Here is a 14,268-nt window from a genome sequence, read left to right on the forward strand (position 1 = left end):
ACGGAATGAACATATTTTCTGAAAAACCTTTTTTTTCAGTTTTTGACATCATATCCCAAACGCTCGATGGGGATGAGGGAGGGAGCGGGAGCAGGAGGCGCCAAGTTTTTGCCCCTATTCGGAAATGTTGTAGACCCGGAGGTGGAAGCTCTACACCCGTGGTCCCAGATAAAAAAGAGTAGAATTAGTTCCAGTATCAGCTCCCGTGTTAATAAATAAAGCAGGATGGTTCCATGAAACTCAAGAACTGAAGAAAAACTTACCCTTTATCAGGATAGCTGACTCGATTTAAACATCGCTACAGGATTCGAGAAAATGCTGCTCATAGCGAGAAACTTAGTGCTAACAAAGACGTAGCTGATTTTTGCGATAAATTCGATAAATTCTTCCGCTGGATCGAATAGAATAATTTTTCCCCGGAACAGATTTACAACGTTGATGAAACTGGATGGTATGACTGCTGGAAGCGCTTGTCCGCATGAACCTAAACCTGTCACACTGAATTTTGTATTATCCGTCTTTTTTGATTATCTGTGAAAGTCTTGTGTCCACGTTAACATGAATAGTCTGGAATAAGCTGTCACAGTTTTGATTTGGTATCTCACATTTCTGCATCAACAACTGCTGGTGTTGGCGAAGGGTCCAGCCACCATTTTCCGTTCTATCTTTTCCTGAATTAGGCGCGGCGGGTATAGGGGAAAGAGGTTTGTCGGTAGGCTCTGTGCCATCTCGAATTGCTTTCATTTTATCATTACATCGTTTATAAAGATGTAAATAAAAATTGTCTTTTGGTCACTATGCTAGTGCAAGTCTTTTTTTTAAGTAGTTCTACCAATTTGACTCTCAGTTTCTTTGCTTATTTAATCAAGCAGTTTCTCGTTGGCCCTCATGTGGCCGAGTGGACTCCCTTCCAGACCTTTCCAGACGTTAAAAAAACTGGTCACCAGGAATCGAACGTCGGATTTCCGTGGTAGAGTCAGCAACGCTATAGGAGCAAGTAACGTGTTGCTCACTCCTCTTGGACCTTGCGTTCACGGAATTTTAAGAACAAACCTACTCGTGAGTGATAACTGTCTTGTATCGTCTGTCAGTGGAGTTTTCATATCGACAATAATCAAAGTATAACCGTACTGTTGATATGCCTACCACGTATCCCAAACCGAATAGAAGCTGAACCACTTCCCGTTGCCACCCCGTTACGCCCAGCGACGGAATGTGTGCAACCCACCTATTGATGTGCAAGTGAACGGAAGTTTGCGTATCGTGTAACTGAGGCGGGACTTGAGTACCAGCCCAGTAGTGATCTAGTAGGATGTGGGAAACCACCTAAAAACCACATCCAGGATGGCCGGCACTACGATCATCGTAGTTAACCAGCCGGACGGATTCGATCTGAGGGCGGCCCACTTCGCCATCCAGGAGACGGCGCTTTAACACGTACGGCTGTCCGGGCAGGTAGGGTCTGGACCATAATAACCGTTAAAATGCGCACCGTTAAAAAAATGGGCTTCACTCTTTTCAGCCGTTACACACTTACTCATAATCGTAGCCTGGCATCGGGTTAGGGAGGGATAAAGAGTCCCGTACTTCGTGATATTTGTGTCAATCTTTTCATTCTTGGCGTACATCGTGCGATCCTGTGCACCTGATCTCTCTCCCACTAATCGTGTCACTTCGGCATCATTCTCAGGCCGTATAATGGAACTTACAGACACCTAGTTTCGCCACTTTTTCTGGTCTTGTTTCTGATATTGATTACTTTTATGTAGCTGGTAATGTACTATAAGCCCACGTTTGTAAATACACTCCTGGAAATTGAAATAAGAACACCGTGAATTCATTATCCCAGGAAGGGGAAACTTTATTGACACATTCCTGGGGTCAGATACATCACATGATCACACTGACAGAACCACAGGCACATAGACACAGGCAACAGAGCATGCACAATGTCGGCACTAGTACAGTGTATATCCACCTTTCGCAGCAATGCAGGCTGCTATTCTCCCATGGAGACGATCGTAGCGATGCTGGATGTAGTCCTGTGGAACGGCTTGCCATGCCATTTCCACCTGGCGCCTCAGTTGGACCAGCGTTCGTGCTGGACGTGCAGACCGCATGAGACGACGCTTCATCCAGTCCCAAACATGCTCAATGGGGGACAGATCTGGAGATCTTGCTGGCCAGGGTAGTTGACTTACACCTTCTAGAGCACGTTGAGTGGCACGGGATACATGCGGACGTGCATTGTCCTGTTGGAACAGCAAGTTCCCTTGCCGGTCTAGGAATGGTAGAACGATGGGTTCGATGACGGTTTGGATGTACCGTGCACTATTCAGTGTCCCCTCGACGATCACCAGAGGTGTACAGCCAGTGTAGGAGATCGCTCCCCACACCATGATGCCGAGAGTTGGCCCTGTGTGCCTCGGTCGTATGCAGTCCTGATTGTGGCGCTCACCTGCACGGCGCCAAACACGCATACGACCATCATTGGCACCAAGGCAGAAGCGACTCTCATCGCTGAAGACGACACGTCTCCATTCGTCCCTCCATTCACGCCTATCGCGACACCACTGGAGGCGGGCTGCACGATGTTGGGGCGTGAGCGGAAGACGGCCTAACGGTGTGCGGGACCGTAGCCCAGCTTCATGGGGACGGTTGCGAATGGTCCTCGCCGATACCCCAGGAGCAACAGTGTCCCTAATTTGCTGGGAAGTGGCGGTGCGGTCCCCTACAGCACTGCATAGGATCCTACGGTCTTGGCGTGCATCTGTGCGTCGCTGCGGTCCGGTCCCAGGTTGACGGGCACGTGCACCTTCCGCCGACCACTGGCGACAACATCGATGTACTGTGAAGACCTCATGCCCCACGTGTTGAGCAATTCGGCGGTACGTCCACTCGGCCTCCCGCATGCCCACTATACGCCCTTGCTCAAAGTCCGTCAACTGCACATACGGTTCACGTCCACGCTGTCGCGGCATGCTACCAGTGTTAAAGACTGCGATGGAGCTCCGTATGCCACGGCAAACTGGCGGACACTGACGGCGGCGGTGCACAAATGCCGCGCAGCTAGCGCCATTCTACGGCCAACACCTCGGTTCCTGGTGTGTCCGCTGTGCCGTGCGTGTAATCATTGCTTGTACAGCCCTCTCGCAGTGTCCGGAGCAAATATGGTGGGTCTGACACACCGGTGTCAATGTGCTCTTTTTTCCATTTCCAGGAGTGTATATGAAACAATTGTCCGCAAATACTACTACAATGACAGAGCAAATGAATAAAACACTTACTAAGAAAATAATGAAGATAATTATTTTACCTCTCATGGTTAGAGAGCACTGCTGCGTTTTTCCTAAATTGCGCTGTAAAAAAAAATACTGCAACCAGCCACAAGTTCTTCAGAAATTTTGTCTGGTTTTGGGATCGAGTTCACCACTAGACGGTAACGGTTATTTGTTGGCAAATTTTACATTTGTGTCCTTAAATATAACAAAGTTTTTGTGATTAGTTTACAAATGATTTACACTACATATAAACTCCATACACTGTACTTACTTCCTGAAACGCTTAAATATAAAAAGGTCAGTCTACCTGAAATTTATGAGCATGTTGAAATCCTAACCTTCGCGCTATCACAAGATTGTTTCAAGTTTAATACCAGTCTTATGAATCGGAGTAAAGGTTGCATGTCTAGTTGCCTGGATAGCCTGATAGCCAATGATTACATGTCTCATTTAGAAACAACATTTTTCAAATCCAAAATGACAACAAAGAAAAAAATTACATGTTACAAACGCTTTGGGAATGATACACTTATCCTGTTTGATAGAACAGTAGAAACCACTAACCAATTTGCATTGTTGCTTAACAAACTGCAACAAAACATAAAATTTACTGTTGAACTTGAAACCTAGAATGTTATAAATTCTGTGTGCCAATTGGCGAGACTGTTAGGTGTTTCAACGTACACATGGATGCTCTGAGCCTCAACAACCTAAATAAATCAACTTTCGTGGCTCACTTGGCCCAACACGGAAGCACAGAGACAAGCATCGAAGAAAATGTAGAAATATTACATTTTGAAGAAAAAGGAATATAAATGAAATCCTTAGAGCAATTAGAAATCTGCTCTTACTATGATATTCACAGTGAACCTGACTACATGTTTCAAATGGCTCTGAACACTATGGAACTTAACATCTGTGGTCATCAGTCCCCTAGAACTTAGAACTACTTAAACCTAACCAACCTAAGGACATCACACACATCCATGCCCGAGGCAGGATTCGAACCTGCGACCGTAGTAGCCGCGCGGTTCCGGACTGAGCGCCTAGAACCGCTAGACCACCGCGGCCGGCCCTGACTACATCTGAATGATCAAATAGTTATAAGAAACACAATGTATCCCCAAAATTTCATACAGCTCTTACAATCGGCAATAATAGAAATAATAATTAATTGATAGCACCTTTCAAACTTGAACTATTAAACTGTAGTTTTTAAAATGATCCGTGCTACGAAGAAGGATCTTTGCAATAGCTTCAGAAGTATGGCCTATCTGTACACATATCATGTTCTTTGGCATGTCAAATGAGCAGCCGCCCCATGATGACTGGGTGTTGTGTGACGCCCTTAGGTTAGTTAGGTTTAAATAGTTCTAAGTTCTAGGGGACTGATGATCACAGATGTTAAGTCCCATAGTGCTCAGAGCCATTTTGAAATCAGCAGCCGATATTAACAAAAGTATCCTCAATCTGGTATTTAGTTCAGTTCATGGATCAGCATGGATGGAAAAAAAGAATCAAACCTCTCTTATAACAAGTGAAGGAGCGTACTTTTAGAATTAATTACAATGTATAGAGCTTGTATATAATGTAAAACCTTTCGTAAACTATGTAATCACACACTTTTGTGTTATTTTAGGACAGAAATGTAAACTTCCCAAGAACTCAACGCTACCGTCTGGTGTCAGGCTCAGGCCCGATCAACATTGAATAGTATTCAATGAACGGTGGGTGAAGCCTGATCAACAGGGACTTACATGCATTGAGCGAAAATAATAGTGCATTGAGAATGGCTAGCCTCTAGCAGACATCTAGATCTGCATAAGATATTTTAAAAAGGACGACTGATCGCTGCCATCTATAATTTATACGTAATACTTTCTTTTGCTTGATATAAAAATGCAAATATACTCCAACATGTGGAAGACTCCTGGCCCAAGTTGGAGCTAAAAGCTATTTCATTCTGTATCATAATACGACGTAAATTTTATTTCCAATTTCGGTCCTAAGTATTTCATCTCAATTTGGATTAAAATTCTTCGTAGGCTGACAAAAGATGTCTTTTCATTCCTTTACTGTGTGATAAATTACAGCTTATGTACAATAGCAGCAAACGCGAAACCTTTTGTGATATTTTTTCCGGCGCATTACAACGTAGAAGACACTGGAGAAGAAAAGAAATGTTCGCTTGATGGATCAAGTTGAAATGCGTAATTTATACGCGTGAGATATGTACGCTACATCTGAATGAGTCAAAAAAGGAATTATGTGACGATGCAGATAATTTTATGAATAAGTAGCTGTTTAAACAAGAGATTGGCTGCCGTTAATCGTGTCGTAAATTACCCTTCAACCGGTGCCGGTGCTGTGGGATTAGAAGCTTTCTTGGGGATTACCGATACCGTCAATCAAGTGGGTGCCACCACTTCGTTTCGGCACAGTAGAGGAGCACCGCGTGGTATACCTCATGTGTGTTTCTTTCTGCTCAGTGCAGCTGCTATTCTTTCATTAGCGTAGAACATCTTTGAGGTAAACAAGAAGTGATCTTATTCTCCCGGGCTTCTCTGCAAGACTGTCGCTTCCCAGACCTTTTTTTGTGTTTATCTTTGGTGAACGGGCTCTTGGGCGGAAATTGCGACTTGAGGCACAAGAAGTGCGGTCGTTAGCGTAGCTCAGCGACTTCCGGCACATTCATCCACGAAACTGCAAGAATAAGGAGAACTGAATAGCGTCTCTCCCGTAATTCGCGTTCTTATGTGTGGCGTCGCTCGCTCCACAGTAAGTGACAGCGCCTCAGATTTTCTGTGAAACGTCTGATGGGCCGTAGTCTGATAAATGTGTGATGATGTTACAGCTCTCAATAGTGCTGTTGCGTAATAACCGATGACTTCGTACCGTTTCTAAGAAAATGTTTCGTGCACTCATTAATAGCTCATTCTTACGAGAAACAAAACGGACAATTAAGAGAATTTTTGGATTATCCTCGAATACTTTTCTATATTTACTTACGATTCAATTTTTTTTACAAGTATTGCAATGCATGAACTTTCTTAGTGATGGTATTAAAGTGAATGTGTGTTAATACCTTGCACAATAAAATTTACTTTTACACCCTAATGCTGACTACAGCTCCCCATAGATCACTTTCAACGCAGATTTGCTTACTGTTCACGCAGTTATATTTAGCTACTTGAATTATCAACAGAAGCCACATTTGGAAAACATATTCAGTATTTCAGTTAAATATACTAGTGTCGTTCCATTACATTTTGTTCCACCCAAAAAACTCACCGGTGGTAGCGGGAACCTTTGAGACTCTATCTAGCAAACTAAACTGTGTGCTTCAGCACAATAATTTTAGGTAAACTTACCAATTCGATCATAGATCATTTGTCAGTTTCTCTAATGTAGAATTAATTAATTGCGGATTAAACACTATCAAACTAGTCTTAGATTATACTGTGTTTACCGTCGATACTATTTAGTTCCATGTTCCGTGATCATGATCAAGAAAATCTTTGTAATATGAAACGTCTCAACTGAAAATGATTCCAGAAAAAATTAAAAATATGATTGTATGTACTAATATGGGTTTACAAATATGAAATTGACTACTTATCCCTATTCAGGAAGCCTTCTCTGATAGAGAAGGATTTTTAAGGAACATAAAATTAATCTGCAATCTTCTGCCATCTGTCAGACATTTTATTCCTTAGGGCGGATTGTCGATGAGCTTATAACTAAGTGTTTCAATCTCTTGCGATTCAGCAGGGGAAACGCAGGTCAGACATTTTATTCCCCAGGGCGGATTGTCGATGAGTTTATAGCTAAGTGTTTCACTCTCTTGCGATTCAGCACGGGAAACGCAGGTAATCTTTTTATGGTAGTACTGATTTGTGAATATGTGTACTATTTTCAAACTTCAGTGGGTTGTTGAAAACAAATTTCATTAGTGAATAAATGTACTGTGTGGCTATAATTAAAGTTCTCAATCGCTTAAACAGAATCCTGAAAAATGTAAATGTGTAAACCCTACAGCCAGTTCTAATTACACTACTGACCATTAAAATTGCTTCACCACGAAGATGACGTGCTACAACCGCGAAATTTAACCGACAGGAAAAAGATGCTGTGATATGCAAATGATTAGCTTTTCACAGCATTCATACAAGGTTGGCGCCGGTGGCGACACCTACAACGTTCTGACATGAGGAAACTTTCCAACCGATTTCTCACACACAAACAGCAGTTGACCGACGTTGCCTGACGAAACGTTGTTGTGATGCCTCGTGTAAGAAGGAGAAATGGGTACCATCACGTTTCCGACTTTGATCAAGGTCGGATTGTATCCTATCGCTATTGCGGTTTATCGTATCGCGACATTGCTACTGGCATTGTTTGAAATCCAATGACTGTTAGCAGAATATGGAATCGATGGGTTCAGGAGGGTAATACGGAACGCCGTGCTGGATCCCAACGGCCTCGTATCACTAGCAGTCGAAATTACAGGCATCTTATCCGCATGGCTCTAACGATACGTGCAGCCACGTGTCGATCCCTGAGTCAACAAATGGGGACGTTTGCAAGACAACAACCATCTGCACGACCAGTTCGACTACGTTTACAGCAGCATGGACCATTAGGTCGGAGACCATGGCTGCGTTTACCCTTGATGCTCCATCACAGACAGGAGCGCCTGCAATGGTGTACTCAACGACTAACGTGGGTGCACAATGGCAAAACGTCATTTCTCTGGATGAATCCAGGTTTTGTTTGGCGACATCGCGATGAACGCACATTGGAAGCGTGAAGTCATCATCACCATACTGGCGTTTCACCCGGCATGATGGTATGGGGTGCCATTGGTTACACGTCTCGGTCACCTCTTGTTCGCATTGACGGCACTTCGAACAGTGGACGTTACATTTCAGATGTGTTACGACCCGTGGCTCTACCCTTCATTCGATCCCTGCCAAACCCGACATTTCAACAGGATAATGCATGACCGCATGTTGCAGGTCCTGTACGGGCCTTTCTGGATACAGAAAATGTTCGACTGCTGCCCTGGCCAGCACATTCTCCAGATCTCTCACCAATTGAAAATATCTGATCAATGGTAGCCGAGCAACTGGCTCGTCACAATACGCCAGTCACTACCCTTCATGAACTGTGGTAACGTGTTTGAAGCTGTTAGGGCACCTGTACCTGTACACGCCATCCAAGCTCTTTTTGACTCAATGCCCAAGCGTATCAAAGCCGTTATTACGGCCAGAGGTGGTTGTGTTGGGTACTGGTTTCTCAGGATCTATGCAACCAAATTGCGTGAAAATGTAATCACATGTCAGTTTTAGTATAATATATTTGTCCAATGAACACCCGTTTATCATCTGAATTTCTTCTTGGTGTACCAATTTTAATGGCCAGTAGTGTAAGAGGGCCATTACTTTTAAGGCTCCAATCAGTCGCTAATTAGAAACAACAGCGAAAATAAAAAATGTGTTATTTGCAACATTTAGCTACATCTTCCAGCTACTTCTCTACATAGTCACCGCTCAGATTTAAACATTTGTCGTAGCTTCGTATCAACTTTCCAACAGCCTCATCATAGAAGGCAGCCGCCTGTGATTTCCGCCAATTACCTACTGTCGTCTGCAGCTCGTTGTGTGTGCAAAATGTTGTTCTCATATCCATCGGTTCATGTGAGAGAAGAGGTGAAAATCAGGGGTAGTCGAATCGAGGTTGTATGGTAGGCGATCAAGCACTTCCCATCGAAAACGAAGCAGGACTGTCTTCGTAGCACCTGCAGTGTGTTGCAAGGAATTGCCGTGAAGAAAGAAACACAGTTTCGTTATGTGGGCTGCATAAAATCAAGTGAAACCCCTCAGCAGGTACCTCGCACTTGGTTGGAAGCACTGCTGTTCTAAGCATCTTAACGTGCTCCCTGTGCGCGTCAAAATGAAAAGTGCGATATGACGCTACAGACAGGAATACTAGAGACACTGTGCAAGGCATATGCATAAGGCTTCACTGGATTTTCTCAGTGGTTTTAATTTCAAGATCGATTGAATGTTGAAAAAAAAACAGCGCTCGAACATTCTTTTGTGCGATGAATAGGTTTTGTAAAATTAGTAAAAAATCAGTCTCGATTGCGCAGTCATTTATAAAGATATGGCGCGTTTCGGCTTTTAGTAGTGGGTCATCTTCAGATAATACACCATCCGGCTGATTATAATGGCGCTTGGATCAGCTGTGCTCCGCCATCATCGTCGGCCGGATGGTGCATAATCTGAGGATGGCCTACTACTACTAGAAGACGAAACCGGTCATATGTTTAATAAATGACTGCACTATCGAAAATGATTTTTACTATTTTAGTTAACTGACAGAGCGCTGTTAAATCCCCACAGTGGTATCTAAAATTATGCATCCCTCTTGCCTGCGAACCGTGCGACTGCTACGGTCGCAGGTTCGAATCCTGCCTCGGGCATGGATGTGTGTGATGTCCTTAGGTTAGTTACGTTTAAGTAGTTCTAAGTTCTAGGGGTCTAATGACCACAGCAGTTGAGTCCCATAGTGCTCAGAGCCATTTGACCTCTCTTGCCTGATTGGGGAGCTACCCCAGAATAATCTCACATGATGCATCAGTCACTAGAAATATGCAAAATGTGTTAACTTACTGTTTCATATATTCCCAAAATGGACAATTATTCTTAAGGTAAAAATAGCTAAAGGAAAATGTTTCAGCAGGTTACTACATATATGATTTTCGAATTTAAGTTTGGATAAACAAACACCGCCAGAGTTTAGAACTCTCTACACATTACTATTATTACTGTTATTATTATTGTAAATTAACTGGACATAAAGTATTTTCAACATAACAAAAGTGAATAAGATATATCGTTACCAAAGTTTAAAGTTATTCCAATTATGCAAAGTTAGACAGTAACTTTTGGGGAAACATCATTTACTTTTTTTGTTGTGGGTGCTTCTTTGCTCAGCTTGACGATAATGCAGATATCCTCTATAGAAAAAGACAAATTCAGCCACCACTAACATACAGCAAGAACAGTAATGTGTCCCACGACCGAACGCTGTAGGACGCCCACTGTAATTTTTCGCTAAGTAAATGATATGGCTTTCCCATTCGTATTATTTGAACAATCCAGAGTAACCTCCTGCTGCCCGTTTCTTAAACAGGAGCTAAGCTACGCATGAACACATTTAGAAAACATCGTTCTTGTGAGACACCATTAGCTCTTTACTCGCACGAAGTGCTGACGCTTTCCCAAGGGATTTCTGATTGATTCCGTATTTCCGGAAGGCTTTTGACACTGTACCACACAAGCGGTTTGTAGTGAAATTGCGTGCTTATGATATACCATCTCAGCTGTGTGACTGGCTTCGTAATTTCCTGTTAGAGAGGTCAGAGTCGTAGTAATTGACGGAAAGTCATCGAGTAAAACAGAAGTGATTTCCGAGGTTCCGCAAGGTACTGTTCCTTAGCTACATAAACTATTTGGGAGATAATCTGAGCAGCCGTCTTGGATTGTTTGCCGATGACGCTGTCATTTATTGACCAGTAAAGTCAGCAGAACATCAAAACAAAATGCAAAATGATTTAGGAAAAATATCTGCATGGTACGAAAATTGTTAACTGACCCTAAATAACGAAAAGTGTGAGGTCATCCATACGGGTGCTAAAACGAATCCGTTAAACTTCGGTTACACGATAAATCAGCCAAACCTAAAAGACGTAAATTCAGCTAAATACCTAGGAATTACAATTACGAACAACATAAATTGGAAGGAACACAGAAAATGTATTGGAGAAGGCTAATCAAAGACTACGTTTTATTGGCAGGACACCTAGAAAATGTAACAGGACTACTAAGGTGACTGCCTACATTACGCTTGTCCGTCCTCTTTTACAATACTGCTGCACTATGTGGGATCCTTACCAGATAGGATTGAACAATACATCGAAAAAGTTCAAAGAACGGCAGCACGTTTTGTATTATCACGGAATAGGGGAGAGAGTGTGACTGAAGTGATGCAGTATTTGGCATGGGCATAACTAAAACAAAGGCGTTTTTCGTTGCTGAGGAATCTTCTCACGAAATTCCAATCACCAAATTTCTCCTCTGAATGCGAAAATACTTTGTCGAGGTGGACCCACATAGAGAAAAAAAGATCACCATGACAAAATAAGGGAAATCGGAGCTCGCACGGAAATATAGAGGTGTTTGTTCTTTCTGCGTGCTATTCGAGACTGGAATAACAGAGAATTGTGAAAGTGGTTCGATGAACCCTCTGCCAGGCATTTAAGTGTGATCTGCAGAGTGCCCACATAAGTAGATGTAGATAAATTAACAAACCTCTTGTATCATGAAACCTTAATTTCTCGAAAAACATATTATGATCAAAATTATTAGACACCTTCGATACGTGGCAGAATATCCTGGCTGGTAATATTTTACGACTTAAAAATTGTGCGTTCAGTAAAAGTGCAGAAGTAGAGTAGCAAAAAATGTTCAAATGTGTGTGAACACACTACTTAACCTAAATTATCCTAAGGACAAATATACACACCCATGCCCTTGGGAGGACTCGAACCTCCACCGGGACCAGTAGAGTAGCCTTTTGAAAACAAAATTGAGATCGACTAAGTATTCCGTTAATACGCAGGTGAGCATATACTCTTAAAAAATTGTGGTACTTGATGTAAGTGATAAGACTGACCTACTAGTTTTAGATAGTGTGAAATCACATGTTCTATAGAGAGCTCTGCCTAAGAACGTACTGCACTGTGCAGCTGTTCAGGGCCAACTAAAAAAGTTGTACGTGGAATGTCGTTGCACCGTCTACACAACAAAAGCTACACAGAAGATCTGCGCTCTCGTACGTCCTTGTTTGGCCGAGAGCCTGCCCGTATCTCTGGCGCAGAGCAGAGGGAGGAAACGTGGGACGCGGGCGCGCAGGCGGTGGCCACCTGTTGGCGGTCAGCGGGCACGCAGCGCTTCCTACCTCCGCCGTTGCGGTAGACGAGGTAGGGGAAGCGCCACACGTTGCCCAGCCCCACGGCGTACGTGAGGCACGACATGAGGAACTCGGTGGGGCTGGCCCACGAGCCGCGCTCCTCCACGAACTCCGCCGGCTCCGGCTTCAGCTTCAGCGTCCTCTTCTCCTTCTTCCCCATGCTGCGCAACAACAACAACATAGCTTTTAAAACGTCACCCATCAAGTTAAATACACTGCTGGCCATTAAAACTGCTACAACACGAAGATTACGTGCTACAGACGTGAAAGCTAACCGACAGCAAGAGGATTCTCCGATATGCAAATGATTAGCTTTTCACAGCATTCACACAAGGTTGGCGTCGGTGGCGACACCTACAACGTGCTGACATAAGGAAAGTTTCCAACGGATTTCTAATACACAAACAACAGTTGACAGGCGTTGCCTGGTGAAACTTTGTTGTGATACCTCGTGTAAGGAGGAGAACTGTGTACCATCACGCTTCCAACTTTGATAAAGGTCGGATTGTAGGCTATCGCTATTGCGGTTTATCGTATCGCGACATTGCTGCTCGCGTTGGTCGAGATCCAATGACTGTTAGCAGACTTTGATAAAGGTCTGATTGTAGCCTATCGCGATTGCGGTTTATCGTATAGCGACATTGCTACTCGCGTTGTTTGAGATCCAATGACTGTTAGCAGAATATGGAATCGGTAGGTTCAGGAGGGTAATACGGAACGCCGTGCTGGATCCCAACGGACTCGCATCACTAGCTGTCGAGATTACAGGCATCTTATCCGCATGGCTCTAACGATACGTGCAGCCACGTGTCGATCCCTGAGTCAACAGATGGGGACGTTTGCAAGACAACAACCATCTGCACGAACAGTTCGACTACGTTTACAGCAGCATGGACTATCAGCTCGGAGACCATGGCTGCGGTTACCCTTGATGCTCCATCACAGACAGGAACGCCTGCGATGGTGTACTCAACGACGAACGTGGGTGAACGAATGGCAAAACGTCATTTCTCTGGATGAATCCAGGTTCTGTTTGGCGACATCGGGATGAACGCACATTGGAAGCGAGAATTCATCATCACCATACTGGCGTTTCACCCGGCATGTTGGTATGGGGTGCCATTGGTTACACGTCTCGGTCACCTCGTGTTCGCATTGACGGCACTTCGAACAGTGAACGTTACATTTCAGATGTGTTACGACCCGTGGCTCTACCCTTCATTCGATCCCTGCGAAACCCTACATTTTAGCTGGATAGGGGAGAGTGGGGCACATTGAACCGTAAGAAATATTTCTCCGTGTTACTCATCGAATAATTTTATTACAAAGTTGTGATTTACAGATGTTACAGTTTAACCATTCAAGTATCAAATGGCCTTATATGATTGCTTTGTCATTAATTGGTTTTTAGCTGCAGACCTTTGAAGAAAATTTGGTAAATGGTTCATTGTGCCCCACATGTGGGGTACAACGAACCACTTTAAACAGGTTCATTGAAAGAACCTATTTAGCACACAAAGTAAGTGTAAATATACTTTAAACATAATGTGTACATATATTCCGTGTGTGAATCATATAATTAAATCCATAGGCACACAATCATGTTACTCATTTTGGAATTACCGAACATCAATGGACTCGAAGTTGATTCCAAATTTGAAATATGATTTTTGTCTCTTTGTCATAACATCAGTAGCAGGTCGTGGGAGCACATAAAGTATGTTGCTATCTGGAACACAAGCTTCATCCTTTACCTAATTCTTTCTCCTTCTCCACAGAAAATACCTTACGATTGTCATAGTTTGGTGTAATCTATCTCTGGAACCACATTAACCACATTTAATGTCTTGAACATATCAATGAAGAGTTGGGTAAGGTATTAAATGAGATTTAGCTGCTTGGTGAACTGTCATACCCTTATTAAGAACATCCTGTACAGCTTCTTGCA

General features: G+C 43.3%; 1 protein-coding gene across 1 annotated transcript in view; it reads right to left on the bottom strand.

Annotated features, from left to right (window-relative positions):
* Window positions 1-14,268, bottom strand: part of LOC126354491 (sodium- and chloride-dependent GABA transporter 1-like) — a 287,334-nt gene that overhangs the window by 187,169 nt on the left and 85,897 nt on the right. The window contains exon 2 of the mRNA XM_050004222.1: window positions 12,309-12,481. Within this exon, the coding sequence (XP_049860179.1) occupies window positions 12,309-12,481 (173 nt within the window). The remainder of the gene's footprint in view (window positions 1-12,308; window positions 12,482-14,268) is intronic.

Source organism: Schistocerca gregaria, chromosome 1 (assembly GCF_023897955.1).
Source record: "Schistocerca gregaria isolate iqSchGreg1 chromosome 1, iqSchGreg1.2, whole genome shotgun sequence".
Taxonomy (NCBI): domain Eukaryota; kingdom Metazoa; phylum Arthropoda; class Insecta; order Orthoptera; family Acrididae; genus Schistocerca; species Schistocerca gregaria.